The sequence below is a fragment of the Rhineura floridana genome, chromosome 12 (genome assembly GCF_030035675.1).
Source record: "Rhineura floridana isolate rRhiFlo1 chromosome 12, rRhiFlo1.hap2, whole genome shotgun sequence".
Classification (NCBI taxonomy): domain Eukaryota; kingdom Metazoa; phylum Chordata; class Lepidosauria; order Squamata; family Rhineuridae; genus Rhineura; species Rhineura floridana.
The window spans coordinates 8,365,548-8,386,014 of NC_084491.1; the positions used below are offsets into that span (position 1 = coordinate 8,365,548).

Below are 20,467 nucleotides of genomic sequence, written 5' to 3' on the forward strand. Positions count from 1 at the left end.
AACCAGCTACTGTTGTGGCAAAGTTCTTGCTCTTCATGGGTAGGGCTAGCTAGCCAAACCCTCTGGCTCCTGAAATAGACTCCCCTTCTATTTATTTTATAATTTGTATTTTATTTCAACAATTTATATATCACTTAATTACTGCTGTCTCTCAGCAATTTGCAGGAGACTCAATACAGTGGAACTAAAAATGAAATGAAATTAAAACGATGAAATCAGAATTCAATGAATAAGCCTGCTGAAATTAAAAAGAGTCTTCAGTAGAGGCGGGTACAGCAGAAAAGGTTGGAGAGGGTAAGGTTGTTTTCCACCTCCCAGCTAGCAATTGTCTTGCTACTGTTACCTGCTTGCCCTCTGAGCCTATGGCAGCCTTCAAATAAATAGGCTTAGCCTGGAAACAGCTACGCACAAGTGCTCTAAGGTTTCTTGTGTAGTCTCACTATTAACAGACCGGTATTAAAAAGGATTGGGGCTATTCTAACAGGTTTCTATGTAGTATCAATAGAACAAATACATATGAATTCATTAATTATTCAACCCTGGGTTATGATTTAACTCCTGAGCTATGTCATCCACCATGTCATTCTCAGAGGCTTCGTGGGCCATTGCTTTGCAGAGCTTGAAATGGAAATGGACTGCCTTCAAGTCTATCCTGACTTATGGCAACCCTATGAATAGGGTTTTCATGGTAAGCAGTATTCAGAGAGGGTTGACCATTGCCTTCCTCTGAGGCTGAGAGGCAGTGATTGGCCCAAGGTCACCCAGTGAGCTTCATGGCTGTGTGGGGATTCGAACCCTGGTCTTCCAGGTCGTAGTCTAGCATCTTAACCACTACACGACACTCGGTCTCTACATCATACAGGCCACTAAAGCCTTAGCCACAGCTTGCTCTCCATGTTGCCTGAAGAAGAGGGCCATCTTCTGGTGCTTCATTAGCACAGCACAGCCCACACCACCAACTCATGAAAGGGAAAAGGGAAATGGTTAATCTCAAGAACATCAAGGTCAATATCCACTTCCTCTTCTTGCTTCTTGGTTGTTTTTCTTCACCTCCGCAGTGGGACATCCTCCTCCATTCCCAGAAGTTTCAGTGCTTTGGGTCTCTTAGGGCCAAATGTGATAGAGGATTCAAGTATAATTACAGTGATAAATTCCTCCCATCAGGTAATCACTAGGCCAATATAAGTTAGATTTATCCTATAATCTGGAGGTAGATTACCCTTTTTGACATCTCTGACAAGATGATACAAAGTATTGGATGGTCCATGTCTCGTATTGTATAATTCCTCTAGTCTGGAGATGGTGAGAAAACGGGGCATGCTTACTCCATTCTCTATGAGCAATTTCACAAAATTGACTGTCCAGTACAAGGGCATCCAACATTGCTTGTTCGAGGGGCCACACCAGCCCCTGTTGCCCATGAATAAAAATCTGACTGCGAGCGATATCTACTCTGTTCTAGGCTAATGCTAGACTCAGTTGATCTGGAGCAGATGAGTTTGCTCCTTTTAGCAAAGCTGTTAAGATGGCCAAGTCAATATCCTGGTGTCCTCCTGATCCCATGTGAAACACTGTAATCAGTTCCTTCTTCTTCATACATTCCATTAGGATTATGAATAGATGCTGAGCCTGAGTCCAAGTATAGGTGAAGGTCTTCTGAGTGGTAACAAGCAATTGGCCCCTTAGAGATTCATTGATGAGTTCTCCTTCTTCTGAATACTTGTGACCAAAAGCAAAGATGTCAGATGCCTGGCCACTGCCATCACACACTACAACAGGAACAGTGGGAGTGTCATGTAGATATTCCAGGATGAAAGCGATTACATTAGGTCCTCGTTCCACAATGACAGCCACCACTGGGACCCCTTGCCTAATCCTTGTATTTATCTTCTGAAGTGAGACGTGCTTTTCCAACTGTCTGCAAAGTTTTACTTCTGCACCTTATTTTCCTGTTGTCCTATTGTTGGCCAGAATAAAATGAGAGTGCATACTGCTGAGTACTGCCAGCTTACTCATTGGATTGGACATTGTCTGGTATGGCTGGACCACATCCTTGCCAATCAGATCCTCCTGGTTTTCTACAATTCCCCAGCTATTCCAATAGTGCAGATCTTCCCTCTTGATTTTGATGCATGGTCTTTCAGTGCATCACCAACATGCCAAATGTCTGCTGTGTTTACTCCTCCAGTAAATATCCATGCTCCAATTGTCATGGCAGATTTAACAAGGCCTTTTCCAAAGACTTGTCTGAGCTTTGGCTGAAGTTCAAAATTCTGGGGCTCTCCATGCAGAGAGATGAGAAGTTTGGGTAGTTCAAGCTGCCATTCCTTGGTCATCAAGTGCAGAAGAAGACCAGGCTTTGTGTCAAAAGACACATGCACATACATGGCTTTATTCGAGTGACCTCCTCCTTAGAACTCAATGGTTCCGAAAGCCATCAGTGGAACTGAGCTGAGTATGCTTGCTAATTGACCACTTCTCTGACTGGATGTCATTTTGAGTAAGCCAACTTCATTTTTCTTTCTGAATAATGGAGATGCTTGGAGTAAGTCCCACATGTTGACCTATTAATGTCCACAGCAACACCCATGGGGGTCATTGGTGCTGGGTATGATGTGAACACATTCCCTTTTGTAAAATTCTCTTTCTATCCATGACTTCTGAGCCAGAGGCTGCTGTGACAGAAGTCCAGAGTGTTTGGTGGAGCCTTGCCTGGAACTTAAAATCTTCCAAGACTCTGCAAACCTCCCTCCACCTAGTGCTACTGCTCCTTCGCCTGCCAAGTTCTTCCTGGTCCGAACAACTGCCTTTCTCCGCCTCACCAGGATTCCTCCACTTCTTCCCCATCTTCTTGGCAGAGAAAGGGAGCAAAGAGTAACTAAGGGTTCAGGGACCTCATCTTCCTTTCTCCAGGAAATGTCTGCTCCAATGCTAAGCACTTACAGATTTAACATGGCAGTAGTTTTTGTGGTCTAGAGCCCACTTTGTCAGATAACTAAGGACAATACTCCATTTAAGGCCGCACAATGCAAGCAGTAGCATTATCTCTGCAGTATTGCTATGCAGATCCCAAATATATATCCCTCAACAATACTTAGGCCCACACTAGCATATCCACACATCTAAAGCATCAAGTTGTTCATATGAATGTGAATCCTTTTTTAAAAAAAAAAGATGTTCTGAAAGCTTTTTAAAAAAAATGTTTTTAAATATTTTTGTTTTAATGTATTTTAAAGTCTGTTTTTATGATGTTTTAAAGTGTGCTATTGTTGGCTGCCCTGGGCTCCTGCTGGGAGGAAGGGCAGGATATAAATAAAACAATAAATAAATAAATAAATTCTATACATGTGAAAGAGAATACAGAAAGTATCAGGATCAAACTGCAAGAGCCTCACACAAGGAAGAAGCAAGTGTAGCAAGAATAGATATAACCCAACACATAATGCAAGTACTGCCTCTATCCAAATCCTCTCAGCTTTATTTTTCTTCTATTTATTCCTTCCCTTATTCCAAAAGCGAAGCACTGGCTAAACATAAGTAGAGTCTAGACCAGGGATAGGGAACCTGTAGCCCTCCAGATGTTGTGGAACATCAACTGCCATCAGCCCCAGCCAGCATGACCAGGGAGAATGGGAGCTGTAGTCTAACAACATCTGGAAGACCACAGGTCCCCCATTCCTGGTTTAGACCAATGCGACATAACTGGTGGTACATCACAATAGTCAGATAGAAGAGCACCACCGGTTGGAAAGCATGCAGGGGCCACTTTGTTCTGGAAAGGACACACTAGCTGATTCAGACTTTAGCATGATGATAACTGCACCGAGCCTTGGGCTTACATGCTTCCACCATTCCCACCCCCGTGCGGCCATGAAGAGGAACTCAGAAGCTTTTGCTTCCTTGTTTGGTTAACCACAGCTTGCTGTGTCATCCAAATCCGGACAAATTGGTTAATCTTAACTATGATTAGTTGAAGCATGCCAACTTCAAACCACAGTTTACAAAGATGGCTTATTTCAGTAAGCCACAGTAAAAATTAACCAATTTGCCTGGGATCAGATGATAAGGCAAGCTGTGATGAATCCAAAACAGAAGCAAAAGCTTCCAAATTCCTCTTTGTGGCTGCATCAGAGGGGAAGGGGAGGGAGTGCAAGAGCCCAAAGTTCGCTGAGGCTCATTCTTGTAATGCTAAGCCATAGTTTCGTGTTACATCCAAGCACAGTCATTGTCACACACAGCAATAGTCTCTTGAGGATTGAGTGCAAGAACTTGCCAAATGAGTTTTGCAGGTGAAGAAATCAGCATTTGCTGCCAAGAAAGGTATGAGTACCATTTGAAGGTGGAGGAAAGCCAGGCTCACCTCTTAGGCCTAAAATATTCCTGTTTTTATGCACAGCTATATACACTCTAATCTATTTCTTATAAATCACCTTCAATCAATAGAGAAGCTAGGTCAGCATTAACTGATTTTCTCTCCTCTCTGCCAAGAAAAATATTAACCAACTTATTCTCAGATTTCAAGTGATAGGAGTCATATCTAAGTCCCCATCTTAAGTTACTCACCATTGCACTAGTTGCCAGGAAGGCAGAAAAGGTCGGAAGCCTGTTATACACTCAAATGCCAATGTACCAAAGCTCCAGTAATCCACTGTCACTGTATATTTCTGCTCCTCCAGCAACTCTGGGGCCTAAAACATTGAGACCCAGGAAAAGGTTAACAGTATAATCCTATACATGTCTACTCAGAAGCAAGCACCATTGAGTTCAGTGGGATTTACTCCAGGTTGTGTGCGTAATCTTACACACAAGTCAACACACACCCCAGCTCGCTGGAATCAAGACTTACTAGAATCAAGGCAGAGCTTTTGAGATGTTCCCCTCCCTCCACTTTCTTATGCCAACATTTTGAAAAAACATTTTTTATATTGGTAGGTTCAGGACTGATGAAAGAAAGGACCTCATGACACAAGATAAGTTTGTCACAGAATTCACTACAGGATGTGGCAATGGTTAAAAAAAGCAATGGTGATTAAACAAGTTCACGTAGGAGGTCTGTCAATGGCTATTAGCCATGGGAGCTAAATGGAACTGACAAAGTATAGGAAGACCATCATTCCATGTCCAGCATGTAAGAGCCCAGAGCCATATGGCTTGATCTGACCCAGGAAGGCAACATTTGTGCAACAGATTTGAAATGCTTCCTTTGGCTTTTCTGGTTGTTAACAGCTCAGTTTCTGTCCATTTGTGGCAGCCTTAATGTGCTTCCTTTGTTTCTCCGGCCCAGTTGTGCCCTCCTGGGCACTTGCACTCCATTCACACTAGCAAATCCTTACCAGATATTGTAATGTCCCAACAAAGGAAGTGCAAAGGCTGCCTTGATCCAGATCTTTGGCATACCCCAAATCAATTATCTTGTGTATTAACTGAAAGAAAACAGAGATGGCACTTGTGTGAGTATACTGAGAGGGCTTGGGGAGGGGGAGAAAACACAAGAGCTGTGGCAAAAAACCCCAAGAAAGAACAGCTGATAAACACAGAGCACAAACATGGAGTTGGATGGCCTGCACCTAGCAAGCTTGGGTGGCTGCCCATGGATGTTTGATGTCCCCACTGAGTTGAGCTCTGGACCCAGAGTGATCTCTAATTCATTCTCCCCTTGTGCTTGGATGACCAATGAGGAGAAAAGTTTGAGGACTGACAAAGTAATATAAGTAGTGTGATCAAGATGAGGGAAGGGCCCACAAAAACAGAATCAGTAATTTAGAAATGAAAGATACTAATCCTTGCAGCCAACATGTTGCCCCAAAGCAGGACTATCCTCCAACCTACAACAGCCCACCATAAAACAACCCACTTAACCCAAACCATGGTGTGCTACAAATAGTAGTTGTGCCACAAAAGATGTCTGCACATCAACAAATTCCAAGAAGACCAAGAAGTCACATTACAGAAAAGCAACACCACATCACTAAGATTTCCAGCCAATTTGGTCTTTTCCTGTCTGGCTAAATATGGCAGGTCAGTCCATTTCTTAGCACAAGAACATTCCACGCCCACCCACTGATCCTTCCCAAATGACACTTTGGATGGGATGGGTGCAACTCTTTCCAGCATCCTGCACTAGTGATGGCAGGTAAGGAAGCTTAGATGAAGAACATCAATCACCCGTTCTTTTCCTTGTTGTAAGACAATGTTTTCTGGTTTCAGGTCTCTGTGGATGATCCTGTTCTCATGAAGGTATCTGAGAGCAGAGGCTGAGAGAGAGAATACAAATGTATTGTCATCAGCAAAATCTTCCCTAGTAATAGATCAATTTGCACATTCTGTTGATAGAGCAGAAAGGCCAAGCAGCACAAGGATTGTAAAGGTGACAAGCACCAGAAATGAGGAAAGGAAGCTCAGACAGATTCACTGGACAGAGTCTGTCTTTCGAAGCAGAATTAGCTTATAGCAGCAAGAACACAAGCTGTGGCACCCTAACAACTGGGGCATATGCTAATTAGTCAGCCAGTCTTCTGAGGTGCTACAGCACATTTACATTTTCTCCTGAGGGCCTGTTTCACCCACAGAGATTGCCCTATGCCAATTTCTAACTCATCCTCTTCTCAAGGGAAAAAACAAAAGGCCCCTGCATTGAAAGGTGGGATAACACCCGAAATAGAAAATCCAAATGGCATCCACACACCCCAGGAGCACAATAACCTTACTGAAATTAACAGAAGTTGTACATGAGCAGTACAATGCTCTTGCACACTGCTGTTCATTTCAGTGGGCTCATACATGAGAGCTTTCCACCAAAATGTGCCCCATGGTTTAAAGCTATCTACGTCCCACTGTGATATCATTAATGTCACTCAAACACCCACTGCCTAAGGCTCCTTACCTCAATACAGGGCTGCCTCTAGTCACTTACCAATGTCTGACAACAAGATGAGGATAGCCTTCTCACGCAGGCCACAGCAATTCTCAAGTTGGTTCAGATGCTGCAAGATCGGAACAGAGGACATGAGAAAGGCACCCTGTCTCTGGACGGCTTCTGTAGTTGGCATTCACTTACTGTTAACATTTGGCTTACAGCTAAGTAGCTTCTCCTTCAAGACACCTTCCTGTAGTTTCACCCTTCAGCTAAACAGCTGTATTCCCAAATGTTTAGAACTAGTCCACCAAATAGGCAGTACCAACTCATGTAGATAGGCCCTCCTGAGATTGCACCATTTCTTAAAGCAGACCACATATCTGCATTCTCCTCCATTTTAACAAAAGTCTTGAATGTAAAAAAACAGCACATCAGGGAGAAGAATAGGCTAGAACACACTTTTCAAACTAGCTTTCCACAGGCAGAGATATTTTGATATAGTGGAACTTTAAATCATGTTACCTTCCACCTAAACTCTGAACTGATATAAGTAAAGGACTATATGTTTAGACATTTAGGATTTAAATTTATCAAACATCTTCTGTCTCTTTTTCTGTAAGAGCAGCCCTGTGGTATCCAGTCCACTACTCTGTTTCCTGCAACTTCTCTGCCCTCCTGGAAAAATCAAGCACACAACCCTAGCAACCCTTTCTGGAAATAAGAGGGCAGGAAGGAATTTAAACAGAACACACGTAAGAACATAAAAGAGCTGTGCTGGATCTGGACAAAGGCCCATTTAGTCCAGCATCCTGTTCTCACACTGGCCAACCAGGTGCCTATACAGGTGCAAGTAGGCCATGAGTGCAACAGTTCTCTTACCACTTGTGATCCTTAGCAACTGATAGTCAGATGCCTCTGACAGTGGAGGTAAAACATAGCCATCATGGGTAATAGCCATAGATTGCCTTATCCACCTGTCTTTCCACTATCCAGGCCTGAATGAGAATCATAGAATAGAAGAGTTGGAAGGGGCTTATAAGGCCACCGAGTCCAACCCCCTGCTCAATGCAGGAATCCAACTTAAAGCACACCTCACAGATAGCTATCCAGCTGCCTCCTAAATGCCTCCAGTGTTGGAGAGCCCACCACCTCCCTAAGTAACTGGTTCCATTGCTGTACTGCTCTAACAGTTAGGAAGTTTTTCCTGCAACTTGACCCCATTATTCCTGGGATGATCGAGAAGATATCCTAGCCCTCCTCTGTGTGACAACCTTTCAAGTATTTGAAGAGTAGTGTCATATGTCCTCTCAGTTTTCTCTTCTCAAAGCTAAACATGCCCAGTTCTTTCAGTCTCACTCATAGGACTTTGTTTCCAGTCCCCTGATCATCCTTGCTGCCTCTTCTGAACCTGTTCCAGTTTGTCTGCATCCTTTATAAAGTGCGGTGTCCAGAACTGGACTCAGTACTCAAGATGAGGCCTAACCAGTGCAAATAGATGGGAACTAGTACTTCACATGATTTGGAAATAATACTTGTTAATGCAGCCTAAAATAGCATTTGCCTTTTTTGCAGTCACATCGCACTGTTGGCTCACATGCAGCTTGTGATCAACAACAAAGACAGTGAGAAAGAGAAGGAAGTATAAGCAGCAGTACTCTGCCACTGCTGTCAAGGGCTTTGAAATTACACTATAGCTTGCTGCCAGTAGATGCCTTGTATGTATGCTTTATAATAAGTATCTCTCCAAGGATAACGTTTTAATGAACTGCTATCTAACGGGCTTAAGTTTCCCTCTTTGTGCCACAAACTTGGACGAGCCCATCACTATATCCAAGAAAACGGAACAATTTGATTAAACTTGATCAGATTCCCCAGTCTTCCCACTTCTCCCTAAAGCTCTATATACCACAAACTCACCCTTCTGAGATCTCCTCCCTGGCAGTACTCCATAGCCAGCAGCGGCAAGTCATTAAGTGCAAGATTTTGCATCCCTTCTGGGACATCTCGGGCAGCCACCACGTTGGGATGGTTTAGACTGAGGAAAAGAAAATAGAGAAAACATCCACAATTTTACTTTAAAGAAATGGCTTTCTAACTTTTTATTGTGGGGAAACACTTTCTGTATTGGTCTGTCTTTCTATGATATTTCTGAGTATCCACCATGAAATCAAGTGCAGAAAAGGATTCTGGGGCATAAGTTACAGCGCACACTCAGTTCATCTTGTTGGGCCCCACGACCGTGTGGACAGTGTGCCCTAGAACAGGGGTTCCCAAACTGTGGTCAGTGAGCTTCATTCAGGTCCGCAGCATGTCTATGGATTTGTAGCTGAAGATGGGAGATGGCACATCCATTGCATTAAATATCCATGTTGATTTTTAATTGTATTTTATTGCTTATTTCTTATATTGTATTACACTAAGAATTCTATGGAACATACAGCATTTAGCACAGCACATTACAATTGCTACAACAGGCAGAACAATCATTAAGTGGTTCTCGCCAAGACTCTCAGAAATTATCAAGTGGTCCATGGGGAAAAAGATTTGAGAACCTCCACCACAGAACCTTTTAAACACTTTGGAGGAAGCTCCACTATGGGCAGAGATCAGTTACGCTAAGGAGTTCCCAACCTGGATCTCTGCATGTGATCAATCTCACTAGGGCTTGCTGTCACCAATGAACAGCTAAGTGGCACTGATAGCAAACCTCACTTACCAAGAAACAATTAGCAGTGCATTTTAAGGCTCCCTATTCTTCCTTTGCTGCCATGTCTCTACTTGCCCCACACCTGATGTCACATATGATGTCAAGTGTGATACAAGGGGGTGTGGTTTGGGGGAACTGACCTTGCAGGCCAACCTGGGACCTACACAGGGCCTAATTTGACCCATGGGCTAGAGGTTCCCCACCCGTGTTACAGCATGCCCTAACCTGGTTAAATGCTGTGACCCCCAGCCCTGGCCTCCTGAGCTTACAAAATTGGGCAAGCTAAAAAAATAATTCTGAAACCAAACAGGATAAAAATCCTGACACTGAATGCATTTAATAGAAAGAATGTTTTCCAGGACTGCTCACCGTTTCATGATTTGGATTTCCAAACACCACCTTTCTTTGTTGCGTGGGCTAAGCTCCTGACGACACTGTTTGATAGCAATTTCTTCCCCAGTTTCCTGTTTTAAAAAAAAGTGCACTGACCTTCAAACTCAGCAAGCCTGATGGGATTCTTAATGTTACTGTAGATGAGACAAATTCCAGTGCAGGTCTTATGGAAATGTGAGGAGAAAACCAAGTGCAGACTGTACTGGGATTATTGTACAAGTAGCTTTTTTCCACTACATATATACAAACACCCACACATGAAGCTAAGGCCAGTCCCAGCACATGCATGTTGTTCCAACTTTCCCTATTTACTGTTACCCATCACTCTTAAATAAATTACTGTCTTGATTTCAGGAGAATGCCTTTTAAATTTTTAGTTTTCCATTCCATTCCCCACATCTCTAGAAATCTCTGAACAAGAATAGATGCAACTTGCCTCTAGTGCACACTCTTAACTTTTCAACATTTTTATTAATGACCTGGATGAGGAGGTGCAGGGAACACTTATCAGATTTGCAGATGATACAAAATTGGGAGGAATAGCTAATACTGTGGAAGACAGAAACAAAATTCAAAGGGATCTTGATACACTGGAGCATTGGGCTGAATGCAACAGAATGAAATTTAACAGGGATAAGTGCAAAGTTCTACACTTAGGAAAAAGAAACCAAATGCTCAGTTATAAGATGGGGGATACTTGGCTCACCAATGCTATGTGTGAGAAGGATCTTGGAATTATTGTTGATCACAAGCTGAATGTAAGCCAAAATTGTGATGTGGCTGCAAAAAAGCAAATTCTATTTTAGGCTGCATTAACAGAAGTACAGCTTCCAAATCGCATGAAGTACTGGTTCCCCTCTATTCAGCATTGGTGAGGCCTCATCTTGAGTACTGTGTCCAGTTCTGGACACCACACTTTTAAGAAGGATGCAGACAAACTGGAACAGGTTCAGAGGTGGGCAACGAGGATGATCAGGGGCCTGGAAACAAAGCCCTAAGAGGAGAGACTGAAAGAACTGGGCATGTTTAGCCTGGAGAAGAGGAGAGTGAGGGGAGTTATGATAGCAATGTTCAATTACTTGAAAGTTGCCACACAAAGGAGGACCAGGATCTCTTCTCGATCGTCCCAGAGTGAAGGACATGGAATAATAGACTCAACTTACAGGAAGCCAGATTTTGGCTGAACATCAAGAAAAACATTCTGTTAGAGCAGTACAACAATGGAACCAATGACCTAGGGAGGTGCTGGGCTTTCCAACACTGGAGACACTCAAGAGGCAGCTGGACAACCACCTGTCGAGTATGCTTTAATTTGGATTCCTGCATTGAGCAAGAGGTTGGGCTCGATGGCTTTATATGCCCCTTCCAACTTGATGATTCTATGTTCATAAGAATGTATTCACATGAACACCAGTGTAGTTGCATCTAGATAATAAACACAGCTGAGTGTGTTTGGGTGCTTCTGCTCCACAACAAATATGGACTGTCTTCAAGTTGATTCCGACTTATGGCGACCCTATGAATAGGGTTTTCATGAGGCTGAGAGGCAGTGACTGGCCCAAGGTCACCCAGTGAGCTTCATGGCTGTGTGGGGATCCGAACCCTGGTCTCCCAGGTCGTAGTCCAACACCTTAACCACTACAACACACTGGCTCTACATTTAAACATTGTATTAAAGTTTTTATGTTTGCATAAGGCCTAGGAGTCAGAAAGGAAACTGTCGTTGGCCAATTTATGAAAAGTTTCAAAAGTTAGTGCCGGAGGAGTTATTGAAGTTACAATGAACATAGCACAGAGCAGGTAGAACAAAGCCTACAGCATTGTATGATGTGGGTAGGGGTTCACCATTAATAGTCGGAGAATAGAGGTGTTCTAAGCATCTTTGTTTGCATCTCCTGTACATATTGTAGAAAGCCCCATATGTAGAACCAACACTGATAATTATGTGTGGGGGAGCATGTTTTGTTTTGCATGCAGAGTGACCCAGGTGCAATCCCTGGCAACTGCAGGTAGAGGGGGAAAACCCTGGAGAGTCCCTGCCACTCAGATATATACCAAGCAAGATAGACTAGTGATCTGACTTAATAACGGGCAGCTTCCTTTATTTTTATGAACCCTCTATGTGCAGCTTGCCTGAAAAAAAAATCCTGTATGGAAATCTCTTACAGGTGGAAATGCTGCAACGTGAAATGGCTCCTAAAATCTGAGCATTATAAACATTCAGGATCCACATTGCTGTTTTATGTTGAAAGGGCAGTCTTGCTGAGGGTTATCCCTTGATTTCTAGCCCTGTTGTACTATCAGACAGCTGATGGAACAAGAAATATAGCAGGCCAAATTCCCCCCCCACACACACACACACTACTTATCTCCATGCCAGGAAAAAATTTACTTCCTGAGTGTTCACAGGGCTGCTGTAAAAGCCCAAGAGCAGGAGCCAAGAAAAAAATAAATAGGAACCAAATGTCTTGCGGCACTTTCAAGTACCTAGAGTCCATTTCATCAAATGCATGAAGTAATTGAGGATTATACCTCACTCATGATGAAGTGGGCTCTTGCCCATGAAAGCTTGTTTAAAAAGTAGGTGTATGTGTAGGCCTCAGTAAACAGGAAAAAATACAAGGATAAGAAGGGCCAACATTTGATTCAATATTCTCGTTTTCAAGAGATTAATTCTGAAATAATTTAAAGAATTCTGTTGCCCTCAAAGAATAGTCTCTTAACTCAAAACATTTTGGCCCTTGATAACTGACTGATTCCTACACACCTTGGAGATTTCCTCTTATCTTGCAGCCAAACTACACACATTAAATGCATTTTTTGTAACTAACATGCATTTTCTAAAAAAATTGACAAATTTGTAAATTCCCAAGTATCAATGGTTTACCTTCTGCGCTTCTAGAAGGCAGATTTAACAAGGTGCTCTGCTAGTACAAGAGCACTTATGCTCCTGTGATATGGGAGATGTAGTAGAAACTGTTGCTCATTTTGTCCTTTTTATCGGGACTCCCGATTTGATCTCATCACCCCAATTCTTCAAAATATCCCAGGAAGGTCTGATGCATTTGATTTAGAATATTTACTCTTAGATAGAGTCCCACAGGTCACAGTTAATGTGACAAGATTTTGTGCATCAGGTGTTACCTGTAGGAGAGTGATGATGGGAAACAATAATAATAGCTAACTGGGGGGGGGGGGTTGCCATATTATCTTATGTTGCAGCTGTTGCAAAATGCATCAGCAATGAGAGCACACTCAGTGGGGAAATTTATTCCCCCTAACATTGCAGTCCTGAGGAAAAACCCTCCTCTGAAGATGGTATTTGTATGGGGGGTCTCTCTTGTTAGCACTAGCTTCAAAAGACTGATTTTACAGGCTAATAGAGGGTTAAGCTTCTCCCACCAGGCCTGCTTTCATATCATTATCACTTCCCCTCCCCCCCCAAAAAACCCGATCCAATTTGCATATTAAAAACTCTGAGCCTTCAATGCAAACATCACCTATCATTTGGCCCAGAGTTTACAGTATTGGGCCCTTCAGCTTTCCTTATATGACGTAAACTAAGGATAATAATATACTTGAAAAGTGGGCTCCAGCACTGGAAAGTTCACGTTACAATAAATTTCACTAATCTTTACGATGCCACAAGAATCCTTGTTTTTGCTCTGACCGACTAAAAGCTGATTCTTCTTTAATGGGTAATCCACCTTAGAGGTATGACTTTTCTTGCGCTTGTTTCCCATGTCCAGATGAAGCGCACTGCAGTCCACAAAAGCTTTTGCTCTAATAAGATACCACAAGACAGATTTGTGTTTTTCAAGAGTTCTAATCTTGCCTATGGCGCGTGTGACTATATGATCTCTAAGCCCCTTGGGAGCCCCGAAACCCAGTCGGAAGGGAATGTAAGGTTTACAAATAAAATAAGTAGTAAGACGGTGGCTACTTTAAAAACTTTTATTCCTGGCTGCTGAGGAGCGAGAAGTAAAAGGCTCTCAGCAAAATGGGGTCCTCTTTTTATGCCAGACAACGATGGCAACTGAAATACGACTTCGCTTGAATCGGGGGCCTATGACCAAGGCGACCACCGCCACACCGGATAACGCACGAGGTCGCCACCACAGCCTTCGTCACACAGGCGCGCGCTCCCGCTCTCCCGCCCGTTTGCCCCCCAATCCACCACGGGGCGCGCGCGAGAGGGAAAAAGACCCCGCTGCTTCCACCCCCTCCCTCCTTCCCGCCAATTTTTCCGTCAGGGCCTCCGAGGGCGTGAGGTTTAGTCAGCTTGAACTTGCTGGGCGGTCTCTGCTCGTCCTGTCAGCCTCACCTTGTTTTGCCAGCGGATAACGTTGCCGAAACCTCCGGTGCCGAGGCGCTCCCGCATTTCCCACGGGCCGCAGCTGGTCATGGGTTGGAGAGGTGCGGGAGCAGGCGGAGGTGCCATGGCGAGGGGAGGACTGAGGATCCCCCACTCCCGTGAGGAGAGCACTAAGCAAAAGCAGGCCCGGCTACTTCCGTATACAGAGAAGGAAGGAGGAAAAGCTCGGCGGAGGGCCCAGTAGGCCGGCTCTTAAAGGGGCAGCTTTCAATAAAACAACAACAACTTTATTATTGAGGAGAACTGTTCTGGAATGGCAGGCTTCGGGCCTGTATTTGCAGTCTGAGATCAGCTCGTCCCACGCGAGAAGTGCCTCTTAGCATGTACAAAGTGTTCTGTCTCTGACGCAGAGAAATTGGGATTGTAGCCATCTGAGCCTTACTCGGAGAAGACCTATCCACTGAAATTAACGGATTAGTCATATTTGTGGGTGTTTTTTTTTAAAAAAAGAAACTTTTTGGACTTGCTTTATGGTTGTAACTGCTTTATGTGTTTTATAATTGTATATTTTATTGTTGTTATCCACCCTGGGGAACTTGTGCTGAAGGGCGGGTAAGAAATCTAATAAAGCTAAAATAAATAAATGTCCATTAATTTTACTCTCAATGAGACTAATGTTGGACACAACCCAGTGGTCTCAGAGGTATTTCCTCAATGTTCCTTTCCTGTACCTTACTTCCTTTTTGAGAACAACATTACCATTCCTCCTGCAGACATAGGTCAAGGTTACCCAGACAAGTAATATCTGGTGAGGAAGCTGTGGTTTACCGTCAAACAAGTATGTAAATAACCCCCATTGAACTAAATAGAATTTACTTCTTCATAGATATACTGTACATGGGGTTGTGCTGTAAAACATAAAATAGACAAAAACAGAGAAAGTGGCCAGTGTAAGACTTCACAAGCCAACAAGCACACCGATCTACTCACAGTTCTTGCAAAAATGTCAACTACTCTCAGATGCATCTTGAAAGATGATACAGTAAACTGTTGTTTGCTGTACAGCTTTTTTTTTTTTTTAGAGAAAATGATCTTTCCCCTCCTAATAAAATTTCCCTACATAGAGTGAAAATTCCTTCTCAAACTGTGTCAAGAAGGGCTTCCTGAAAGCAGAGTTCAACAATTTCCCAACAAGGCTACATAAGAACATTAGAAGAGCCTGCTGGATCAGGCCAGTGGCCCATCTAGTCCAGCATCCTTTTCTCACAGTGGCCAACCAGGTGCCTGGGGGAAGCCCGCAAGCAGGACCTGAGTGCAAGAACACTCTCCCTTCCTGAGGCTTTTGGCAACTGGCTTTCAGAAACATACTGCCTCTGACTAGGGTGGCGGAGCACAGCCATCATGGCTAGTAGCCATTGATAGCCCTGTCCTCCATGAATTTGTCTAATCTTTTAAAGCCATCCAAGCTGGTGACCATTACTGCGTCTTGTGGGAGCAAATTCCATCAGTTAACTATGCACTGAGTAAAGAAGTACTTTTGTCTGTCCTGAATCTTCCAACATTCAGCTTCTTTGAATGTCCACGAGTTCTAGTATTATGAGAGAGGGAGAAGAACTTTTCTCTATCCACTTTCTCAATGCCATGCATAATTTTATACACTTCTATCATGTCTCCTCTGACTCGCCTTTTCTCTAAACTAAAAAGCCCCAAATGCTGCAACTTTTCCTTATAAGGGAGTCGCTCCATCCCCTTGATCATTCTGGTTGCCCTCTCCTGAACCTTTTCCAACTCTGTACAGTAATACCTCGCATTAACGTACTCAATGGGACCAGAGCGAGTACGTAAACCGAAAATGTACTTAAAGTGAAGCACTACCTTTTAAAACTTTTTTTCCTCTCCTTCATGCGGAGCCTCAAAGCCCCGCGCTAAGCCTCTGCTGCTGCGCTGCCACGCCTCTCACCTGATCGCGATCGTGCCTCCCAGCTGATTTGCGGTGGCGCGATCGTGTCTATTTCCACCCCCACGCGCTAAAGCCTCTGCTGCCGCGCTGCGTTTCTGCAGAAATACAGGCATATGGAGCATGTACGTTACAGCGAGGCGACGTTAAGTGAAGCGACGTTAAGCGGGGTATGCCTGTAATATCCTTTTTGAGATGAGGCGACCAGAACTGTACACAGTATTCCAAATGCGGCCGCACCATCGATTTATACAACGGCATTATGATATCGGCTGTTTTATTTTCAATACCTTTCCTAATTATCCCTAGCATGGAATTTGCCCTTTTCACAGCTGCTGCACACTGGGTCGACATTTTCATCGTGCTGTCCACTACAACCCCGAGGTCTCTCTCCTGGTTGGTCACCGCCAGTTCAGACCCCATGAGCGTATATGTGAAATTAAGATTTTTTTGCCCCAATATGCATAATTTTACACTTGTTTATATTGAATTGCATTTGCCATTTTTCTGCCCATTCACTCAGTTTGGAGAGGTCTTTTTGGAGCTCTTCGCAATCCGTTTTTGTTTTAACAACCCTGAACCATTTAGTATTTTTTTTTTTTACAATAATTTTTATTCAAATTTTCATAAAACATACAAAACAAAATCATAAAACATTCAAAGACAAAAAACAAAACAAAAATGATTAAACAAAAAAATAAAATGTTGACTTCCCATTTGTCGCAGATCAAATCAGTTGTAGGTCTACAATATATAACAATCCTGTCTCTTAAATTATATTATAAAATCACTTTCCTCCAGTAGTTATCTTAATTAATCATCAAATCTCATAAACATTACTTTATTCTTTCCACAAAAAGTCAAAGAGAGGTTTCAATTCTTTAAGAAATATATCTATCAATTTTTCTCCAAATAAACATGTCGATTAATCCATCTCGTTAATAATAATAATAATCTTATTGTCATAACCATAGTCCAAATAAACATATTGATTAATCCATCTCATCAAAATCTGTTAGGTCCAATAATTTCAATAGCCATTATTCCATTATCCATATTAATTCCATCTTCCATCTTCAATAGTCCTGTTAAGTCCAGTAATTTCAGTGTCCAATCTTCCATTATCAGTATTCCATAATAATCTTGCTGTCATAGCCATAGTCATATAATAAGAGTCTGATGGGAATTTCCTCTATCCCAAATATTTTCTTGCCATCAATTCTGAATAAGTTGCTGAAATATTGTTGTAAAGTCATATCTGTGTTCTTCTTTTTTACAAAATGCACTGGCTCATCTCTTGAGAGTTTTTCCATTGTCACATGGCTGCAGTTAATTCCATAGATTTTCTCTATATCAAGCTCCATCACGTCATTCCAGTCCAGAAGATTATCCAAGCCATTGATAACTTTATCTCTAATATCTTCATTAATTTTTTCAGAGATAACGTTAAATTCCAAACAGTAGATTTTATTTCTAATATCCATAAACTCCAGATCTTTTTCCAATTCCACATTTGTTCCAATCTCCAGGGCTTGTATCTTCCCTTTATTTTTTCTTTTCTCATCTCTGATCTCATTCTCCTCTCTCACAGGATCCCCTATTTCTTTAAGCTCCTGCGTCATTTTGCTCAGTTCAATTTTCAGCTCCTTACTGCCCTGTCGCAGGGTTTGTTTCGTTATCTCAATCTCATCCATTATTTTCTGAAACATAATTACTTCCAGATTCTCAGCCACTTTCTTGATTGCCATTTTTAAAACCACCAAAACAAAACAAAACAAAAATAAAGAAGAACCACTTCTTATTTCAGCAACAATTGGGTTAATATTCCAGGCTTGATGACATCACAGTATAAACAGAGCAGCCTGCCTTATCTCTCTTTGTTCAAGAATACAAATCAAATTTAGTTCCCAGCATCAAAACAGTTAGTGGCGTCGTGAAGAAGCAGATTCGTCAAAATAAAATAGACCAAAAAGAGAATAGTCCCAGACAATATAATGTTCCTCGGAATAGAAATCCCTCTTCTGTTTATATCTTTAGAATGCACTTCCAGGACAGCTTTTTGCAATAGAAACAGAGATAAGCTGTTAATTTCGTGAATAACAGAGAAGAGTTATAGCTCACCCAGAAGTTCTTTAAAGCTAATTCATTTGACAAATCTCTTTTTGCTGCAACAATTTAAACCAAGTAAAAAAAATAATAGAAAGAAGGGTGCTTGCCTGTTAGTCCGTTTTCTCTTTGAAGAAAAGATAAACGTATCGCATTAATCAGATAGAGCTTGTTCGGAAGTCCGTCCGGCATTGCTGGCTGGACCTTTTCTCATAAATTAATGAAATCCAGTCCTCCCAACAAAAACAGGCTTTTGAGGTTGATCTCTACGTTTCTCCCTGCCCGGGAGAAATTTCATCAGTCAAAAAAAAAATGTTCTGACTGATTTATATCTGAATAAGCTTCTTTTGAGGCGGGAGCCCGTCTCAAAAGCAGGCACAAGCGAAGTCACCCTTCCCGGAAGTCAACAATTTAGTATTGTCAGCAAACTTGGCCACTTCACTGCTCACTCCTAATTCTAGGTCATTAATGAACAAGTTGAAAAGTACAGGTCCCAATACCGTTCCTTGAGGGACTCCACTTTCTACAGCCCTCCATTGGGAGAACTGTCTGTTTATTCCTACTCTCTGCTTTCTGCTTCTTAACCAATTCCTTATCCACAAGAGGACCTCTCCTCTTATTCCATGACCGCTAAGCTTCCTCAGAAGTCTTTGGTGAGGTATCTTGACAAAAGCTTTTTGAAAGTCTAAGTACACTCTGTCCACTGGATCATCTCTATCTATATGCTTGTTGACACTCTCAAAGAATTCTAATAGGTTACTGAGACAGGACTTTCCCTTGCAGAAGCCATGCTGGCTCTCCTTCAGCAAGGCTTGTTCTTCTATGTGCTTAGTTAATCTAGCTTTAATCATACTTTCTACCAGTTTTCCAGGGACAGAAGTTAAGCTAACTGGCCTGTAATTTCCGGGATCCCCCCTGGATCCCTTTTTGAAGATTGGCGTTATATTTGCCACTTTCCAGTCCTCAGGCACGGAGGAGGACCTGAGGGACAAGTTACATATTTTAATTAGCAGATCAGCAATTTCATATCTGAGTTCTTTGAGAACTCTTGGGTGGACGCCATCCAGGCCCAGTGATTTGTCAGTTTTTATATTGTCTATTAAGCCTAGACCTTCCTCTCTCGTTACCACTATTTGTCTCAGTTCCTCAGAATCCCTTCCTGCAAATGTCAGTTCAGGTTCAGGGATCTGCCCTATATCTTCCACTGTGAAGACAGATGCAAAGAATTCATTTAGCTTCTCTGCAATCTCCTTATCGTTCTTTAGTACACCTTTGACTCCCTTATCATCCAAGGGTCCAATCGCCTCCCTAGATGGTCTCCTGCTTTGAATGCTGAACCCTCTGCCTCACATTTTCAGTTAAAATTACGTACCATGCCATTTCTGCTTAACCCACATACACCTTGCAATTTCCTGGACTAGACTGATCTTTTCCTGGACCATAGATCTGTTAAAACAATAAATTTCATAGATGTATGGTAGTAAAATGGCAGGTAGACACCATGGATAAGGAGAGCTCAGCTTGTCTCCTGTTCACTGTGGCTGGGAATTCCATAAACAATCAGATTCTATTATCTCTGAATAATGCCAACAAAGTCCTAAGATGAACTGTCATTCTATAACTTCAGGTTAGGGATACCCAGAACTCAGTGGGTTAATTCTAATGTTGGTTCTGACTTGTGGCTTTTTATTTGCATGTATAAAGATATTTAGCATTTGTTGCCACTTATTTAATATTTTGTTGTATAGTGCTATTGGAATAATCCAGAAAAACACGTTTGGGAAGAATAACCATTTTAACAGTTGTGATTCTGCCCACCTATGATAAAGGGAGCTTTAAGCATTTACAGAACTTTATCCTTATTTCTTTAATCAAAAGTCGATAATATATGTAGATAACCTTTATTTGAATGAAAAAGCAAAACACAATACATATCCAACAATGTCATTTCTGTATAAAAAGAGAGAAAGAAAAAAGAAAGTTATTGTCACTTTGCACCCTTTCCATTTGGGGCAAAGCTGTGGAACTCCAGTTCAAAATACTACTACACATTGTGGAAATTAGTCTATTTTTCTATAACCAAAGGTGTTTCAAAAAGCATTTGCTGTTAATGAAAAGTCTGCAGCTATATAA

The 20,467-nt window shown here is 42.2% G+C and overlaps 1 protein-coding gene and 1 pseudogene across 2 annotated transcripts in view; both read right to left on the minus strand.

Annotated features, from left to right (window-relative positions):
• The window catches only part of IKBKB (inhibitor of nuclear factor kappa B kinase subunit beta), a 44,958-nt gene extending 30,456 nt beyond the window's left edge, over positions 1 to 14,502 (minus strand). Inside the window, exons 1-7 of one of the 2 annotated variants that reach the window (XM_061592394.1) lie at positions 14,281 to 14,502; positions 9,933 to 10,027; positions 8,774 to 8,891; positions 6,914 to 6,983; positions 6,166 to 6,254; positions 5,334 to 5,423; positions 4,564 to 4,688 (exon numbers count right to left, since the gene is read on the minus strand). In XM_061592394.1, coding sequence (XP_061448378.1) covers positions 4,564 to 4,688; positions 5,334 to 5,423; positions 6,166 to 6,254; positions 6,914 to 6,983; positions 8,774 to 8,891; positions 9,933 to 10,027; positions 14,281 to 14,397 — 704 coding nt within the window. In that variant the 5' untranslated portion in view covers positions 14,398 to 14,502. The remainder of the gene's footprint in view (positions 1 to 4,563; positions 4,689 to 5,333; positions 5,424 to 6,165; positions 6,255 to 6,913; positions 6,984 to 8,773; positions 8,892 to 9,932; positions 10,028 to 14,280) is intronic. The other variant, XM_061592393.1, reaches the window with a different exon arrangement.
• On the minus strand, positions 1,446 to 2,847 carry LOC133368313 (transient receptor potential cation channel subfamily M member 3-like; annotated as a pseudogene).
• Positions 14,503 to 20,467: the final 5,965 nt, after the last annotated feature.